At 36.1% G+C, this 20,569-nt stretch overlaps 1 protein-coding gene across 1 annotated transcript in view; it reads left to right on the plus strand.

The window, feature by feature from the left end:
* The window catches only part of PACRG (parkin coregulated), a gene marked incomplete at its 5' end in the record, with an annotated part of 515,654 nt that overhangs the window by 76,939 nt on the left and 418,146 nt on the right, over positions 1 to 20,569 (plus strand). The window contains one exon of the mRNA XM_081295777.1: positions 3,879 to 4,013. Within this exon, the coding sequence (XP_081151903.1) occupies positions 3,879 to 4,013 (135 nt within the window). The remainder of the gene's footprint in view (positions 1 to 3,878; positions 4,014 to 20,569) is intronic.

The raw sequence follows: 20,569 nt of genomic DNA on the forward strand, positions 1-20,569 counted from the left end.
ATACATGTATATGTATAGACATGTATATTCACATACATGTTTATATGTATATATGTGTGCATATATGTATATATGTACACATTTTTGTATATACATATATCATAATACCTAGACCAATAATTTTAAAAAGCTACCTAATGAGATACACTAAAAATACAATTGATAAAATAGGATTCTAAATATGTTCAACTAACCCACAAGAGGTCAGGAAAAAGAAAATAAAGATTGAAAATGAAAAACAAAGATGACATGGCATATTTTACCCTTAACATATCAATAATTGCATTGATTGTAAATGTTTAAATATAACAATTAAAAGGCAGAGATTGGTGGAGTAGATTAAAAACCATGACCCAAAGATATACTATCTACAAAAAAATATTTTTGATGCTATGGTCAGGATGAAAGTAAAAGGAAATGAAAAATAATATGTGAAACAAATATTAATCAAAGAAAATTGGATTGGCTAATATAATATCAAATAAAGTAAAGTATAGAGGAAAAAAACAGAAAGGGGGCATTGCATAATGTAAAGGAGATCAGTTAGAAACATTGCATAATGAGAACAAGGGACAATATGCCAAAAAGTCATGAAAATACTAAGAGTGTACAACCAAAGTACAGCATGGCCAAATATATGAAGCAGATCTGAAAAGAGAAACAGACAATTTCTCAGTTACAGGTGGTGCATACTTGACAACCCTTTCTCAACAACTGATAGAACAACTACTTGAAAATCAGCCAAGACATAGAAAAACACAATATCATCAAGGAACAGGCCTTAATCAAAACATACAGAACACTCTAGCCAGCAACAGCAGAAGATGTTTGTTGTATGTACCACACAACACATAGCAAGACAGACTATATTTTGGGCCATAAAACAAACCTCAACAAATTAAAAATTCTGAAATCATACAGACTTTTCAAAATAATCCATGGATCTCAGGAGAAATTTTTTAAAAATTGAGTGAAAATAAAATGCTACATAATAAACTTTTGGGATGTAGCTACAATTGTGCTGAGAGGGAAATCCATTAGCACTAAAAGCATAAAAATAGACAGGAGTAGAAGTCTCAAATCAGTAATCTAGGCTCCTATTTCAAAAACTAGAAAATTAATGGAAATCAAGTACAAAAAAAAGGAAGTAACATGAATAAAATGAAAGCAGAAAAACAAACCAAAGAAAGAAAGAAAATTGAAAACCTCCTAGCAAGACTGACAAGGAAAAAAGAGAAGATTCAAATGATAAATATTGAAAGTGAACAATGGATACCATTACAAACATCAAAAAGATGATGGAAAACGACCAGCTGTTCTATACATACAAATTTGACAACTTTCATGAAATAGGCCAGTTCCTCAAAAAACACAGACCACAGTAAGTCATTCAATAGGAAACAGATCATTTGAATACCTCTATAGCCATTAAGGAAATTATATTCATAATTCCCAGACTCCAAAACTCCATATTAGAAAGTGACAGAAGAAAAATCATATGAGTGTACTTACTGATGCAGAAAAAACATTTGGTACAATTGAACATTCATTGATTCAAAACTTAAAACTCAGAAAAATATGAAGAGGGGAACTTCCTTAAATTAATAAAGACAATTTACCCAAAATTCATATTTTATCCATAACAGTATAAACAGGAAACAACCCAGAGTAGTTTTAATGGTGTATGGTTAAACTGCAGTACATCCACACCAAGGAACACCAATCAGCATTAGAAATTACTGAACTACAATTTATGTAAATCTCCAGAGACTTATGCTGAGTGAAAAGAAGCCAAGTCAAAGAGTACATGCTATGTGGTTCTCAAAATAACAAAATCATGGAAGTGGCAAAGAGATAGTTGTTGCCAGCAAGTGAGAGCTGGAGGGTGGGACTGGAACAAAACGCCGTGTCTATATAAGATGTTACTGAGGGATCTTTGTGGTGATAAAAATGCTGTTTCTTGTACGTATTAATGTCAGCAACATCATAATAAATTCCAGGGGTTTTGCAAGATAATACCATTGTGGAAACTGGATAAAGGATACATGGTCTCTCTATATATTATTTCCAACAACTGAGTAAAATTAGCTGAATAAAAAGTTAGATAAGCAAAGTAAAATGAGGTCTCCACTAACCAGTAATCAGCACTCTACAGAAAAGACACTCATGCATGCACCCACATGTGCCCATGCACACAAGCCCTACACAGGCACTGTGGCACTATAATTTACCTCCATCCATGCTGGTTTATTTGGGCCAAGTTTTCTCTCCTTAATAGCATCCACTTTTTGAGGATGTTATTAAGGTGCCATGTTGGTAGGTGGTGATCTTTTTTTAAAGTAACTTCTTATGCAAAAAGGAAAAAATAAGTCAGTCCTTGATCAAGTCCCCCAAATTTGCTATTTCATGAATGACAAAAGTTCAGGAATCACAGCTCTTCAGTTTCTATGACAGTAATGCAGTTGAAAGTGTACTTCTCTGTATACAATCTCTGGCTTAGAGTGCTACATAACATAGTTGTCAAATGCATGTGGCTATTTGACAATTGAGTGAATCTGACTGAAAATGATGGTGTAGAATTCTAATACCAGAAGAAATTTCAAACCTTCAGTGAGGAAGAGGAAATTTTGCTTCCCACTGGTGATATCAGGTGTTGCCTCAATTACTCACATAACCACATACTGGGAAGAAGCGCTGTGTAGTGGGGACAGTTCCAAATCTAATAAGTGCCTTTGGGTTACTTCACTTTCCTCTGCCTCTTCAGTATTCCATCATCTTAATAGTTCTTAATAGCCAGCTCACTTTCAAGTATTACCCTTCCCATGTGTACTAGATACAATATATTTATTATATCTTTATATATTTAGTATGTATTATAGATATGTTAATGTGTTTGTTGAAATTAAACTTTTAACAAAACTTAAAATTAATATAACAATGAGTTGAAATAGTAAATTATTTTTTGGCTTGTACATATTGTGAGAAAAACAATCATGATTTTGTTAGAATGGCACATGAAATGACTAGTATTTTCCTTTATTTTGTAAGTAGGAAAGACAATCATGTTTAGTCTACCTGTAAGGAATGATAAAGTAGACTATAATTTTCTAAATAGTTCACTTAACACTTCGAATTTTATAAACTTGATGAATTAGTTTAGATATAAATAATGCAGATTGAAAAGATGTGCTCAGTGTTAATAATTCTAAAGAAAATATTTCCTCTTTAATAGTTACCATTTTGGAGGTGACATCTCATATTATCTATTCTAAAATTGCTTTCTCATGAATTCATATTACCAAATGCATGCTATTCACACGCACAGTATGCTACCATTTTTCTTTATAAACTCTCTAGTTTATTATTAATTTTATACCACATTTTATAATTTTTGTTAATATTCATAATATGAGAACATTCATCACTATTTTATGTTTACAAAGAAAGAGAGAAATGAAATATTTTAAATTTATTACTTTAGTTTCCACAACAGGTATCAAACCTGATGTCAGAATTTACAGTTATTAGAAATTTTAAAAGTCTTTTAACACTCTGAATTTAGCTCCATTAAATTCTTTTCCTTAGCTGTAAAGCCAAGCTTCTCTTCCTTACAAGGTGGTATCGGAAGTGGCATTTTTCTAAGGAAGCTTTCTAAAGTGCCTTGAAAAAAAGGAGACCCTTAGTAGTATAAAGTAATATTCTTCCCCAAATGTTGGCATTAATGTGAGGTCTCTGTTGTACTGGATGAGGTAATTTGGTCTTTATGTTCTAGCATATTTTTGACAAATTAAAATCTTTGGGAAAAAAAAGAAAGAGGCTTTTTGCTAGGAATTTTTTTAGTGTGTTTTAGAACCTGACAAGGATCTTTTCTTTTCAAGGTGAGAGGCCCTCCGGCCGCAGGGGCATTTAAAGAAAGACCAACCAAGCCCACAGCATTTCGAAAATTTTATGAGCGAGGAGACTTCCCAATCGCCCTTGAGCATGACTCGAAAGGAAACAAAATAGCCTGGAAGGTAAGGCCCAGGCACAGCTGTGACAGCCAGCTGCGCTTGCTGAAGTGACATCTCCCAGTGCCAAACAAACTTGGCTGCTAAGTAAATAAACTGAAGTAATTTCTCAGCAAATGGAAGATGGTGGGTAAGCTCTTAGAGAAGGCCCCCCTGTGTCAGCCGTCCACCTTGACTAACAATTAAATTATAGCCTGCGAAGAAGAAAATGACAGAGTTGCTTTGCCTTAGAGAATTGTCTGCTGCCCAATTCATCTCTATTTTTATGAGAACCTGGCAGCCCGGCCTGTTTCAGGCAGTCCATCAAATGATGGAACTGGCGGCTGGATACAGAGAGCAACAGCCATTTATCTCCCCCAAATTTCACCTTCCTGCAGGACACTTCCAAATGGAAGCTTTAATTACCTAAATGGATAGGTCAAGATTGTCTGCTCCCTGGAAATGCAGAGCAGAATACAAAAGGAGGCTGATGTCCTTCCTGGGCTCTGCTGTCTGCAGCCCCTGTCAGCCTATGCGGGCTGTCACGCACTGCCCTGTTAGAGGCTGACTTCCACAGCCAAAGCCATTACAGCACCAACATTTTTCTGACAAAAGGTTAATTGGCTTCAAAATAAATGTATTGCCTAATGACTCCATTCTAATGTGGCTGTGTTTCTTTCTAAAAGGCTCACTGATGTTATTTGTAAAAAGTTGCCAATCTCTTAACTGGAGAAGGCTTTTACATTTAATTTGAAAAATGAATGCAGATCTCTAGCCGCTTCTGCTATTTAATTATTTTTGTTATCAACCACTTTGCTTTTGGTGATTTTTATCAGCTTAAAGGGCTTCTCCGCCTGAAGATGGGAAAGCAGTTGTGTATGTTTGCATTTTACACCAAGCTAAGGAAAATAAAAGGCTTTGGCCAAATGTCAGTTAAATTTCACATTAACTAAAGAGTCTGGAGATTGGGTCTAAAGGTGAATGAGTACCAAATAAATTTATGTTAAAAATGAGTACCAAATAAATTTATGTTAAAAAAAATCACAGTATCAAATTTGTAATGAGTACCAAATAAATTTATGTTAAAAAAATCACAGTATCAAATTTAAAAATTAATCAAGATAAATTGCTTAGAAAGATGAATTAAAATATAAACTTTCCCCTATAGAAAGCCTGGAAGAATTGTTTTCATTCACATCTAGTAAATCATTAAAAATTGTTTCATATTAGTAGCAAATATTAAATATTAAATCTTGAGCATCACCTGATATTCAGTTATTGAAATTATGAAAAAATGAAAAAATGGTGGCATCATCAGTAAGCCTTGTGGCAAACATTTTTTTGGGGGGAGGGTAAGGAATGTTATTATTCTCCTTGTCTTCATCTCTATTAGAATGCAGATTTGTCATGTGAAAATATATGTGTGATGAAACATAATGTACAGCAAGTATAACCAATTTAGATATTTTAGTCTTAACAAAAGTATATAGTCCCAAAGCTTTGTTGTGATTTTTGGGATTCATTTATATTTGATTTATTGCATGGATTTCATGCTTGCTTGTCTATGTATTTGTTTGTATAAGATAACAGTGGGATTGCTTAAAAATCTGATTTCTGTTGAGTAAAAGAATATGTCATACTGCTTTCCAAATTGGCCTCACCATTTTGCAGCCCCACCAGCAGTGTACAAGTGTACCTCCTGGGAAAGCTGGGAATGGATCCACCATTTGACCCAGCTATCACACTTCTCGGACTATTCCCTGAGGACCTTAAAAAAGCGCTCTATAGGGATACGGCTGCATCAATGATTATAGCGGCACAATTCACAATAGCTAGACTGTGGAACCAATCTAGATGCCCCTCAATAGATGAATGGATAAAAAAAAATGTGGCATCTATACACAATGGAGTATTATGCAGCACTAAGAAATGACAAAATCATAGAATTTGCAGGGAAATGGATGGCATTAGAGCAGATTATGCTAAGCGAAGCTAGCCAAGCCCTAAAAAACAAATGCCAAATGTCTGCTTTGATATAAAGAGAGCAACCAAGAACAGAACAGGAAGGAAGAGCATGAGGAAAAGACTACAGTAAACAAAGACGAATGGGGGGAGAGAAACGGAGAGAGAAGGGAAAGCATATGGAAATGGTAGGAGACCTTCAATGATACATAAAATTATAAGAGGTCATGAGGGGCAAGGGGGAGGGAAAAAAAAAGGGAGAGAATTGAACAACAGCAGGGGAGGTAGAGAGGGAAGATGGGAGGGGAGGGGAGGGGAGGGGGGATAGTAGGGGATAGGAAAGGTAGCAGAATACAACAGTGACTAATATGGCATTATGTAAAAATGTGAATATGTAACAGATGTGATTCTGCAATCTGTATTTGGGGTGAAAATGGGAGTTCAAAACCCAATTTGAGTCAAATGTATGAAAGATGATATATCATGAGCTATGTAATGCTTTAAATAATCAATAAAAAAAATTTAAAAAAAAGAATATGTCATAATTCTTTATGTAAAGTAAGTGGGTGTTGGAGTTTTAAAGTAATTGTAACCCACACATAAGTTACATTAATGAAAAATATTAATATAGCTTTATTTTGACCTGTTCAAATAATTTTAAGAGGTGCCAAGAGATTAAAAAAATCTTGAAAACAAATTATTAATAAAAATATAGGATGAAATATTTCGCTTTATCTTTGATAATATTACAGTTGGCAGGGATAAAATTTGCTTTTCTTGTTTATGTTTATATTTATTCCCTTAAGCTACTGTTGATTATGGTACTGATTCAGTAAGCTAAAGAGTAATAATAAAGAGGAAACAATTTATTTGCTGTCATTGACAGTGTAATAGCATAAATTTATAGAAACATTTTATTCCAGAACCTATAGACTTCTGTCTTTTAGGACTTTACTACTATATTTCAATTGTATTAATAGCCTTGAAAATAAGACATTAATATTATTTAAACAGAGGATTGTGAACAATCTCTTAGTGTATTCATATGTACTCCTTAGAGCATTGACTGTGGGCACAGTCTCTTGCTAGATAGTTAGGAATTTATTTAGGATGTCATTCCTAAGGAAGGAGCTTGAATGTTAAAGGAAGCAGCACACCCTTCCCCCAGCCCCAAAGCACATCACCCAAACTGTGAGCCGTGCTGTACCTTCCTGTGGGGGGCAGAGCAAGGTGTCCAGTGAGGCAGACTTCTTGCTTTAACACCATCATTCCTGGTCCCTCACTGAAGGTTCTGAGCCAGGGAGCTTCCCAGGAAAATGTGAAGAGGGTCGTTAGTGCCTGAGATGGGTACACAGCCAAGTGAAAGAAGATCCATTTCTTTATCAGATTTCAGTGGCCTGTGACTATGAAATCTTCGGACTCACCACCCTAAACCATGGTGGAGGCTGTCACCTATTCTTAGGGTCATTCCCATATGTGGAGTTGCAGCACAGGGACCCCTGCCATGTCATTAAGTGTGCCCATTTGTTCAGGATCAGCTGACCCAGTTGTCATCTTATTAGAAACCTCATATCACCTTAAAGTAACAAGAGCACTCTGTTGTACTACCTTATAAAGAACCTAAGTTAGAAAATAGAAATGAGTTAGAACTAAGTAAATGTCACCATTACGTCCATCCTGAAGTAACAGAACAGCCTCGTGCACATGGAAATGGCCATTTGTTCCATGTGCTAAAACAATATGGCAGGCTGAATTCCGTAATCTGTCCAGTTCAGTCTATTTCTTATGGTATCACTAAAGATCAGAATGATATCCAACACTACATCTGCGGTAGAGGAAGTGTTGTACACTTGTTCTTTTTGATACAGTACAACTGGCCATGTGTGGCCATTAAGCTTTTGAAATGTGTCTTCTGAGACTGAGGAACTGATTTTTAATATTCTTTAATTTTAATAGCTGCATGATTTTCATATTAGACAGAGTGGCTCTAGATTAAAATAATGGCAGTCAAAAATAAATGCCTGCATCTGTTACCCAGATGTAAGAATTATCATTGAAATTAAATAAGACATAAATGTGTTTTTATCGCAGTTGCCTGTATGTACCATAAATTCCTTGGGGAATATGAAAAAATTGCAAAATATTTGAGCAAAAATTTCTATATGCTTATTGGTTGCCAGTTTATTATCCATGAGACAGAAGTAGATCCAACTTAGAATATGAAATCTACCAGGCAAACTCTGGGTTATATTTTTATTTTTAAATATGCATTTTCTAGATATGGCTTAATACGGCTGAATTCAGAAAAACAATAATCATTACTTAAATGATCACTTTTGGGGGGTGGAGGTAACAGGGATTGAATTTAGGGGGCACTTGACCACCGAGCCACATTCCCAGCCCATTTTTGTATTTTATTTAGAGACAAGGTCTCACTGAGTTGTTCAGTGCCTCACCATTGCTGAGGCTGGCTCTGAACTGGCAGTGATCCTCCTGCCTCAGACTCCCGAACTGCTGGGATTACAGATATGCACCACTGTGCCCGGCTATTTAAAAGTTTTAATCTTCTGCCTTTTGTACGTTCCTCTTTGTTCCACTAACATGGAAGCATGGCAGTTCTGTGGCTCGCATCTTCAGTATCCACACTGCAGGCACAGCAGTGGAAGAGCTAGGCAGTCTGAGTGAGTTACAAAGCAGATAATATTGAGCATGCACAATGAAAATCAAATTAAATAAGTTTGTGTTTGAGTTTTCTTATCTGAAATTTCCATTCTTCAATTCCTTGTCCTTTAGTGCTGTTAATCACAAGGATACTGATCAGGGTGGGAGTGGCTCAGGCTCTGCCTAAAGGTTTTCTTTGTAGGCATTTTAGAGAAAAAATATTAAGTAAACATGCAAAATATGCAGCACATTGTTTCTGCCTCTGTTGCTTAATCAAAGAGAAGAGAGAGTCATAAATACAGGAGGTGGCCATGTCGTGAAGAGGAATCTCAGACCAAGTCTTCATGCGGGATCTGGAGATATGAAATCTAGGGAAGCTCGCATGCGTTTCTGCACTCTGTCTTCTCAGATGCACCTCCAGGCATCCTCCACCACCCCTGCTGCCACACTCAGCCTTCAAGTGCACTGAGGAGCACTGCTCCCCCACCTGGCCTCCGCCTCTTCTCCACGTCCTCCTCCGCCATTGCCTTCTTGTCTCCTTCTTGCTCATCCTTTGTCCCTTTCTATTCCTTCTCCCTCTTCTTCCCCTTCCTCTTCCTCCTCTGTTTTCCTTTTTATTTCTTACTTTTTGGAATCCCTGTTCTTCCCTGTAGTTTTTCCAGGACTGATTTTGGCAGAAGGAACCAGGAGCCCGCTCTAATTCTCCATTTGGCAGGAATCTGAGGTCCTTTAGAGCGTTCACTTGAATGAACTTGAAATAAGAATCATGACTTGCACACTTAGTGAGGAGCACAACGTGAATCATAGGGAACACCATAAGATGCATCATGTTATTCTGAATTTGGATTCCTAGTCATTGTTTTAAATAGCATGGAAACAAAGATTTCTTTAAAACAATCACCTCAATAGAGACCTTAGGAGAGAGTTGGTAAAATATATAGCATAAGCTCATTAGATTATTTTTAAGACAATGATATTTTATGGTTAGCCATTTTCTTAATTTAGAGATTAAAAAAGCTATAAACACACATTAAAATGTCTCTAAATTTGATGTAGTTGATATTGATTCAAGTCATTCCCATCTATGAATAACATAGTGCTATGTGACAGTGTGTCATATGCACTAAGAATATATGGAAAAAATGTTCAACATCTCTAGTAATTAGAGAAATGCAAATCAAAACTACTCTAAGATTCTCATGCCAGTCAGAATGGCAGTTATCAAGAATATAGACAACAATAAATGTTGGCAAGGATGTGGGGGAAAAGGCACACTCATTCATTGTTGGTGGAACTGCAAATTGGTGCAACCAATCTGCAAAGCAGAATGGAGATTCCTTAGAAAACTTGGAATGGAATACTTAGAAAACTTGGAGTGGAACCACCCTTTGACCCAGCTGTCCCATTCCTTGGCCTATACCTAAAGGACTTAAAATCAGCACATAATAGTAACACAGCCACATCAAGGTTTATAGCAGCTCACTTCACAATAGCTAAACTATTGTGAAGCAACCTAGATGCCGTTCAGTAGATGAATGGATAAAGAAACTGTGGCATACACACAATGGAATATTAGTCAGCACTAAAGGAGAATAAAATTATAGCATTTTCAGGTAAATGGATGGAGTTGGAGAATATAATGCTAAGTGAAGTAAGCCAATCCCCCAAATCCAAAGGCTGAGTATTCTCTCTGATAAGTAGATGCTGATCCATAATGGGGTGGGACATGGGAAAAATGGAGGAACTTTGATGGGGAAAAGGGGAGAGCAAAGTGGAGAGGGGGAATGGGGGTAGGAAAGATGGTGGAACGAGAGGGACATCTTCACCCTAAGTACATATATGACTGCACATATGGTATGATACTACAGGGTATACAACCATAAAAGCATAAAGTTGGGCTACAGTTGTGTACAATGAATCAAAATGCATTCTGCTGTCATATATACCTGGTTAAAAAAAAAAAAGAAAGAAAGAAAGTCTTGTTTTCTGCTGAAATTCTCATACAGGGCACAAGGATGTCCCATGAATTAAACAGATTTGAATAGGAAATAGGTAACTTGCTAGACAAATCGGGATACAATATAAACTCTATTATAAATGCAACAAAATCACAAACCTCTTAAATTGTATCAAATTTAAAAGCTCAAATGGACTTGTATATTACCTAGAGTTCCCTCTCAGCACTTCACAACCCCCTACTTGCAATATCAAACATGGTGGTTGCCAGGGACATTTCTGCATTGCTATTTTCCATCATTTGGAATATAAATGGTTTTCAGTAACCATTTTATTGCAATAAAATTAGTAAAGCCATAACTGACACACATGAGCAGGTACATGTGAGAATGGACTTAGCTTCCATTCGTTGTCCAAACTGTGTCTTTCTCCCCGGACCATCAGAGATTAAATTTTACCATGAAAGCCTAAGTCCCTTGAGACTGATATATTAACACAGCTACCTATCAATTAAAACTTGTGTTCCAAAAATTTTTCTTTATGGAAAAAAATGATTTCTTAAGCTAAGTTAATCAGTTAACTATAAACAATTTCTGATAGTTTTATCAATAAACATTTATATAGTTATAATTTATATATTTACATGCCCACATTATTTCAAAGTCAATTTAAGTTGCAAAGAACTATAAACACATGAGATTAGCATGAATAAGAAAAATGAGAGAAATGGGAAGACACCGAGGGGTTTTAAATGGAGCCAGTAGGGAGGTTCATAAAAATACACATCCCGAAATCCTCTACAGGGGGCTTGAGTCAGTATTCCAGGGGGCACACCTCACTCTATACTGGATCAGTATCTGGCACAGAGCAGGTCCCAGCGTATGTGTTTGTTGAATGAAAGTAAGCTACACCAGAGCAGTTTCTGAGTCTTATTTTTCTGGGCATCTGGGCATCTTCTCACAACAGTTCGGCTCAGGCGCCAGGCCCTATTTTCCTTGTCTTAAGTGACATCATGCACTAGATGATTCCATGACACTTTTAAATTATGGGCTTTCAAATAAATTTTGTTCCATAATTATTAGAGTAACTGTATTTTGAAATGTTCATGAAATAGTTCAACAAATGTTGAGTAGAAATTTGCCAGCACCTAAGTCTTCTGAATACAAAATGGAAAGATTAGCAGCAGCAAGCTCAATTTGAATCTGTAAACTCTGGGTCCTGAATTATATTAATTTAGGGAAGTGAAACTTTTATCACAACAATGCCCCTTAGGTTATGCACAAATACTTTCTGATGACTACTCCTTTATTATATTTTGCTTTCAAAATGACAGAGACAAGTATATTTCTTTTTCTGAATCACTAGAAATATGTGTCCAAGTAAAGACAGTGCTGTTATAAAGAAATAATTAGAATACTTAAATCAGTCTTTAAAATGTCCATGTGTGGCTTGGGTCACCCTTTCTGATTCTGTGTTAACTGACTGACATTCAGAAGATACATTCTGATGTATCTTCTTTTTTCTAGTTCTTTTCTGTTCTCAGCAGCATTTGTATTCATGAATTACAAAAAACTCTGCCACTGTGACTGTTTTCATTGACATAACTGATAATTTCCTAGTAGGAAAAACAGTTATTGAATATAATTATTATTAAAGTGTACACTAATTTTCTGACAATTAAAATAATCTCCAAGGCATGATAGCTCATTATCTGTAAATATTATTGCATTTTAAAGTAAGTCACACTGATATGATATCTGATCCATTTGCCATTAGTATACTCACAAGATTCTATAATTTTGATTTATAATTTATTCCTTTGGTACCTTCACTTTCTTAAGGATTAAAAAATCTTATGTCTATTGCCCTTTAGGTAAAACTGATATTGATTTTTAAAATCTTTTAGGCAAACTTATTTGAGCTAAAAATTTTTGTTTTGAATGAAGAATAAATGTTTTCTTAGAATTATCCTGGGCTTCTATTTCTTTTGATGACTGCCAAAGCTTGAGTTTGAGTAACAGGCCTTAGTAGAATTTGTAAGGCAGATTTTACAAGAGAAGTGACAATTTACCTGATTTCTGTATGAGAGTGCACTACATTTTCATCATTAATTCCTCTGTGATTAATTAATAGAGCTTATTCTAGAACTCTTGAAAAAAATCTTCTGTCAATTAATGTACTATTCTGTATTTTGTGAAGAAAGTGACTGCATACATGATTAATCCCATTTTTTATTTGATGTAAATTTCTATGTCTTAAAAGTATACAGCATAGAAATGCAGCCATGTATCAGAAATAACTTTAATTCAAATTGGTTAGATGACCTCCGAAGCTGGATGAAAGATTTTCTGCTGAATGGGCTGGTGCTCCCTGCTGCCTATATAATTTATGTGAGAAATTAGTGCGAATGGTTCACTTTTATGGAGCAGAGCTGCTTGTAGCAAGCCTGCAGAAACAATTTTCCCCCAAGCCTCCATCTGTTCTTCAAACTAGGGCATATGCCATCTCATTGAGCTTGAAAGTCAGCTGATTTATAGCTCCTGGAAAGTGCGTAGATGGAAAAGAAAGGTCGACTGCTGCCTGGTGACAGTGATTTGTTAGGCACTGGCCAAAGACAATTCGCATTACTAGGGACCCCGGGGAAACAAGCAGTCGAGTGACAGCCAAAGAGAAACAAATCACCCCTGCTCCTCAGGTTGGACGACCACCTCCCAAGAACAGCAGGGTCTGGGCAGCGCTGAGGGAAAACAGTGAATGTCCCTGAAGAAATGAGACTGCAGCCCCCTCCCAGCCATAGCTGCTGTCACTTCAGAAGTCAGGACTCAGGTCTTTAAACTCTAACTCTGAGGCTGCTTGTCAGAAAGTTCGGTTTGCAGTCACAAATGGGCCTTTGATGGACTCCCTATCTCCGCCTGGAAGGTGAACCTCCACTTCCGCCCAATTCATAACCTAAGGGATGCCTCCCTCCCTGTCTTCCCACTTACCATTATCCCTGCTCTTTATGGAAGGACAGTTGAGATCAAAAGTTATTCAACAGATGTCAGATGGAATCAGATTCACAGTATGATCATGAAAAATTCCCTGGTGTTTTTATTTAGAAGTGGTCAAGGAGTCTCTTCTGATTCAAGCCTGATAAATACATAGCAAATTTTTAATATCCAGCAGTTTTGTATGAAGGTTTCTTCTTTACTTTGAAGCAAAATCTAAATGTTAATTAATTATCATATAAAATTTAATCCACACTTGAGGCAAAATTTTAGGAAATTACTTTTTGACCTTTATCAAAAAAAGGATTATCTTGACTTTCAAAGTTCCATGTGAAAATTAGGACTGGTAGGATAACCTGTTGAACTCACAAATATGAAGTTTAAATTCTTATCATTGCTCCTACTTATAAAATTTTGTCCTCAATGTGAATTCTGTACATGTCTATCTTATAAAATAAGAAAATACTAAAATGTAGAAGGAATAACTAACCACCATTCCACCACTCTGTGAAAACAACTATTGACATCACTTTAAGGTTTCAATCTTACGTTGGTTTTTGCACAGTTGAGGTCATAGCATAGACAATTCCTTCTTAAAATCACCATTGTTCTATAGTGTAGGAAGTTATGTATACTTGAATATTCCAAAAATTCTAGATAGAAGGCAATACATGATCATTGTAGAAAATTTAGAAAACAATAAAATAAATACAAAAGATTCAACTCATCCAGATATGTTTCTGTTCTGTCTTTTACCTACACTTATGATTTTACTTTGTTGAGACTAAGTTTCATATGAAAAATTTTGAAGAGGTCAAAGGACCAATTTAAGAGATTGAAGTGGGCATTACTGCCACATGGATATTAATATTAACAGTTATCTTCAATTTAACAACAGCAACAACAGATAGCCATCTTTTAATATGTGATTGTAAATTTTCAATGGTCATTACTAAGACCTTTGCAAAGATTTATAGCAACGTGTTTCTACGTGTAGCTCTACTTTAGCAAGACCACAGATGCCTTTTCCTGTGGTAGTTCTCATGTGTATGTGGACTTGTCATTGTGAGCATGATAGAAGCATGTTTTCGAAGAGAATAGAAAGCATTATTTTAAAAAGAAGAAGTTTCTTATGTACAAAGCTCATTTCTTGCTTCTAGGAAAAGTCTAAAAGTAAACACGGTTTGCCAGAATCTTTATAAAAGTCCATCTCAATCCCTAATCTCAGACATCTCCTTTACAACTAATAATTCTACAGAATTTCCAAGATCATGTTCTAATTTGCATAAAATAAAACCCACAAATCTTTCTAGCCATAAGTTCCCAAATCATGAGTTCTTATTTTGATATATCACTCTGTTCATATACATCTTTTAGCAATTTTATAAAAAAAGGAATGCAAGAATTTGAATACCTTGTAAATATAGTTTTCAGCCTCCTTATACATGAAACACAATTGAATAGAAATTAGCATTCTTAAATTACAATATCATTGTATCCTAACATATGATTTCTGAGAAATTAAGACCAATATGATTTTTATTCCTTTGACAGAATCCCTTCTTATTTGCTTGTTTGTATATTTTGTTTTGAAGCCTGAGTAATTACACTACTTTTTATCAAGTTGTTTCTGGGTATGTTTTTCTTTTCATTCATTCTTGTTTAATTCGGTTAGTTTATTGTCTTCTTATCTGAAACTTTTTTCAAATGAGGAAAGTTTTCTTTTGTTATATTTTTAATTATTACTTTTGTCACAATTTTTCAATTTTTATTCTTAGAATAATGTATATAGACTATATGGTAATACTGTACCCTATCATTACTACTATTGTCTCCTTCAATATTTTCATCTCTTTATCCGTTTTTTAAAAAATTCTGGGAGAGCTCTATGTTTTTCTTTATTATCACTATATCCATTACTGTCTAAAGTCCAAATTTAGCTACACTTAGGAATACTGCCCAGCACCTGAGCATGTTCCATCTAGCTCTATTCTGTGGGTCTAAAAGAGGATCTTCTGTAACTTTAGGTGCTAAAGTAGATATGCAAATGCCTATAATCCCCAAACCATACAAGTACCCAGCTCTGTGGCCTCAGTCCTTCCTCATAGCATTCTACTTGTGAGGCACGGTGCTTTCTAAGATAAAATGCAATGTGCTGCCCAAACTCTCTGTCCCTACCTGGGCCCAGTATTTGGTTGTGTTCTGAATGACAGTTGACTGAAGGGATGTAGGAATTGGGGTCCTGACGGAAATGAGATAAAAGCCTATAGCACTTTGTCTTAAAGAGCCATTATTTCATGGTAGTAGGTAGGTGGGCTGGTTCTTATCTACTCCTTGCCCTGGTTTATTCCAGCCCTTATGTTTCTGATGGGGCAGAAAATGTAGAAGGGATGAAGCCACTCTCTACTTTTGCATGAGTCCCTATGGTTGCAAGTGAGAGTCGACTATAATTGTGGTTTTCAATCCACTTTCATTGGCCTCATCTATAGCACCTCCTTTCATCTCTGCCTGTTCGTTCATTATCATACTAGTTTTCATTTGCATGTTGAATTTTTCTTTTTCTGTGTCTTCACGGATAATGTTGTGGTGTATTGGGAGGCACAGCGTCAGGGACTCTTGTGGGAAGCTATTTAAAACTACTGAGTCCAATCTGCTTTTATGCATTACTGGGCTGTATTCCATTACAGAGAAGTAATGTGACCTTATCGATTATTAGTCAATAATAGTGACTTGCCTATTAATAAGGCAGTTGCGTACTTACAATGAGTAAGACACAGTGCTAGGCCCCATGTCACCTGGATGATATGGGCTCTGGTTTCAAAAAGCTCACTGTCTAAATAGATCACGATTGAAGGAAGAAGATGAAGACCATCCAAAGAGTGCATATCAAATCTTAAAGCAAATTGCTTCCTCTTGTGTAGATCATAAGTTCTTCATCTTTTATGCAGTAAATATTGAACATTTGTTGCTTTAATGATGTGGTTCAAATAATTTCTATAGATAAAATTTTCAAATTGAAAGACTCTGATATTTTTACTAGTTCACTTTCATCTATGTCAGTGAATGCAATTTGCCAACAATTTGCTTTTCTCCGACTTTAGTCTTTTTATTATCATATAAAATATAGTGACTTTTATGTTTTGGATAACCTTCAAGAGATCAATCCACATCCCTATATCACTTCATATTGTGTCAATCCCAGGATCAATGAGACTTTACTAACTAAGAACTACTAGTTCCCAAGTTTCTAACTTCCAAGTTCTACTCTATATTTTGGAATAAACACTATTAGTATGTATTTAGGTAGCATGAATTTTGAAGATGTATTTGATTGGAACTTGAAAACTTCTAGAGTCCCTGTTAAATACAAGCTGGACTTTCTCATTCTGGCATCGGAATCTCTGGATCTCTATCTTTAATTCACTGTGTGTTATTGAGTTGATTTCTTCAACTCTGTCTTCCACTTTGTTAGTTTGCTTCTTCAACTAGGTTTAATCTAATCTCTAACTTGTCTGTTGAAATGTTCTCAACTGTAGTTTCAGTGAATATCAATTCTGGAATGTACATCTGTTTCTTTAAAAGACATGCAGGGTTTATTTTCCTATCTTTTTCTTACTCTATGGCTTCCATTAGTATTTTTAAAAGGTTATTTATTTTTAAAACATACATTTTAAGTTTCTTTTGCATTTATCTGTTTCCTTCAGGTATAGTGGTGTGGACTTGAGTTTGCCTTTACTTGGGACTCCTTGGGGTCCTGGTGGAAGACCACTGCAGAGGCTCTCTGGTGTGTCCCCACAGCACCCAGGTTCTAACTCCTCTTAGTGCCATGCAGTGCGTTTCCTCATCAGGCCTCTGCTCGCCCCTCTAGATCACAGTTTCCTCTACCTCCAGGGTGGGGGGAGGGACTTTGTATTTGCCTCTCTTGCATCTGAGGATGGTCATATCTTTTTAAAACTTTCATCCAGTATTGATAGTCTTTCTTTTGTCATGTTGACCAGAGGGCTTTCCATTAATTCTACAGAATTGTTTCTCAATTAACCTAAGAGCTTGGCTTTAGACTCATTTTTTTCATTTAGGTTAATAGATTAGATGCAAAAAAAAAAAAAAAAAAAAAAGGGACCATCTTGAGACACAATCTTCCCTCAGTGTGAGGCCAACTCTTTTTCAAGTAAAAACAATAAAATATGCTTTGCATGTTGCAGTTCTTTCACTGAGCAAATGCAATCAGCCAATGTTAGTGTATGATTTTGTGTGTGATTAAACATACACGCATAGATTAGATCTTCATTCAAGATAGCACGTTTTTAGTTTAGAAAAATCACAAGGAAAAGACTTTAAGAGTACCAGCCACAACTCTCATCTTTGTATGTGTGTAACATGTGCGTGTGTTCACATGTGTGTGCATATGTACCTTTTTCCTATCTCAGTACTATGGTTAAGATGACAACATTCATTTTCTAATATTCACTCAGAAGATTAAGGTGGATGTGGTGACCCTAAGGAGACCTTTACCATCTCATTATTTTCACCTAGTAATGTTGAATCTCCTGAGAGGCACCAACCCATCAATTGAAAAACATCTTTTAAATGCTCTCCATTTGCAGTAAGTTGTATAACATCCTACTAAATACCATTAAGTGTTTTTTAAAAACTAACAAAGTATAACATTGGACTTGAGAGAATTTTGTTTTTTTAAGTCTTTCTTCACAGAAGGAATCACTTTGGGTTTGTTATTACTTTCCAGTTTTGAAAAGTCACTTGGGTAATCAAGAAGTATTTGTGTATACACAAAAGGGATTACTCGTTTGCGTTCACTTTTTTTCCTTTTTTCTTTATATTTTTAAATGCATTATGAAACACACTGGTGTATTAGACTGGTGATATTAAAGCCACAAGTCAAAAAATTCAAAAGTTAAGATTTTTATAATTCTGTTTGGGAATCTCCAGCTTTTTCTGCCTGTGTGACTTATAATTTTAACACTTCATTATTGTAACTTATTACATTTAATAAACTAACAATTGGGACTAGCTTCAAATCTCAAGCAGCAATTTAGCAGACGGTTCCTTTTATGAAGAAGAAACGTGGGCCAGGTCGGCTTTGGTGCACCCCTGGGGAGAGGGTAAAAGGAAAACACACTGATTGGTTGCAATATTACTAGTAACATTTGTCTGGTCAATAATATTAGAATTTAGATCAGTTTACAGAAATAATGATCTCCATAACCAAATGAACATATCCTCTATGGAATACACCAGTATTGCAGAAAACCTTTCTGATGAGAAGTTTGGTTCTTCTTAATGTAAAGCATCGGTCTGAGGCTTCGCTAGTAATCACTCCGGTTCTTCTCCTCATTTGCTGCCTTCTCCGTTATGCAGCAGGAATCTGTGTGTGCGTAGATCACCAGGAGTCTGTCTTGTTTCTGCCTCCTAACCCGTGCCCAGCCTCTTCTCCAACACCCTGTTGGTCCTCCTCCCCGCAGCCTCCGCAGCCAGTGACTGCGGGTCCTGCAGATGGGGCTCCAAGTTACTGCCCCAAGTGGGTGGAGAAGCCCTCTCTGGAAAACCAGCACGTGTTAGTATTAGTCTCATTGCTGAATAAGATAGTAACATATTTTCATGTTTCCTCTCATGAGGGTGGATTCTGGAAGGACTGTGACCTTCCAGAGCCCCTAATACATCACAAATGCTGTTCCAAATAATTCATTAGAATATTAAATTTGCATATTTGTTGTTTGTTTAATGCAGTATTAATTGTAATTTTTACCTGCCAGGAAAAAAAGAATGAAAATGATTGTTTTTAATTTTATTTTCAAGCCCTAGAGATCTTGTGATAGCTCTATTTATTTTTTTCCCACTCTTGTGGTCACACATGATATGTAGTTCCCCTAATTATGTATACAAATACAAGGCTAGGAAAGTTATGACTAATTAATTCTACTGTCTTTCCTATTCCCCTCCTTCCCCTTCATTTCCCTTTGTCTAGTTCAATCTATTTCTGTTATTCCCCTCCTCAACCTTCCTTGTTTGGGATTCGCATCCTCAAATCAGAGAAAACATCCAGCCTTTGTTTTGGGGGGATTGGCTCATTTCACTTAGCATGATATTCTACAGTTCCATCCACTTACCACAAATGTCACAATTTCATTCTTCTCTATGATTGAGTAATATTTCACTGTGTGTGTGTGTGTGTGTGTGTGTGTATATCACATTTTTTCTCCCATTGATTCATTGAAGGATGCTTAGGAAAAGGTGTTCTGTAGAAAAACAGAGAAAATGCCTATTGTGAGTTGAGCTGCTATAAACATGGATTTGGCTAGGTCACTGTAGTATGCTGTTTTTAAGTCTTTGGTTGTAGACTGAGGAGTGGAATAGCTGGGTCAAATGGTGGTTCCACTCCAATGTTTCTAAGGACTCTCCATACTGTTTTCCATAGAGGTTGCACCAATTTGCAATCCCACCAACAATTGACATTGTATTCTTATTTTTAACTGTGCATCACCCAGCTGCCATCCCTGGAATTGGTAGGAAGCATCCATCAGTCAGTAGGCGTGGCCTGCACCTGCCTCCTGCTGGGCACTGTTTAGGGCCCGCAGTACTGCAGGGCATGGAGTGAGCAACTGCTCTGGCCTCAGGGTGCTTCCATTATAGCAGGAGAATCTAAACTACCCGATGGGAAATAGAGAGCCTGTTGAATGATATTTTAAAGAAAAATAAAGTGGGGTGAAAGAGATGAAGGTGGGAGGGTAGGGCACAGCTTTGTAAGGTGCTCAGAAGTCTCTCCTTCAATAAGGCAACATTGAAGTGAAGGTCGTTTGGTAATATTCTCTAAATTATTTTTTTAAATGTCCTAACTTGACATTCTTCTCTTTGTAAAATGTAGTGATAGCCAATAAAAGAAAGTGTTAAAAGAGGTATTCAGTGAAAAGCAAATAAAGAGTGTATTTTTAGGACCTATTAAATTAGCGAAAATCAGTATTGGAGTCCAACACTAATGAATTAACAAATAGCATTTTAATT

This window comes from Spermophilus citellus, assembly GCF_964194105.1.
Source record: "Spermophilus citellus genome assembly, chromosome: 5".
Lineage (NCBI taxonomy): Eukaryota > Metazoa > Chordata > Mammalia > Rodentia > Sciuridae > Spermophilus > Spermophilus citellus.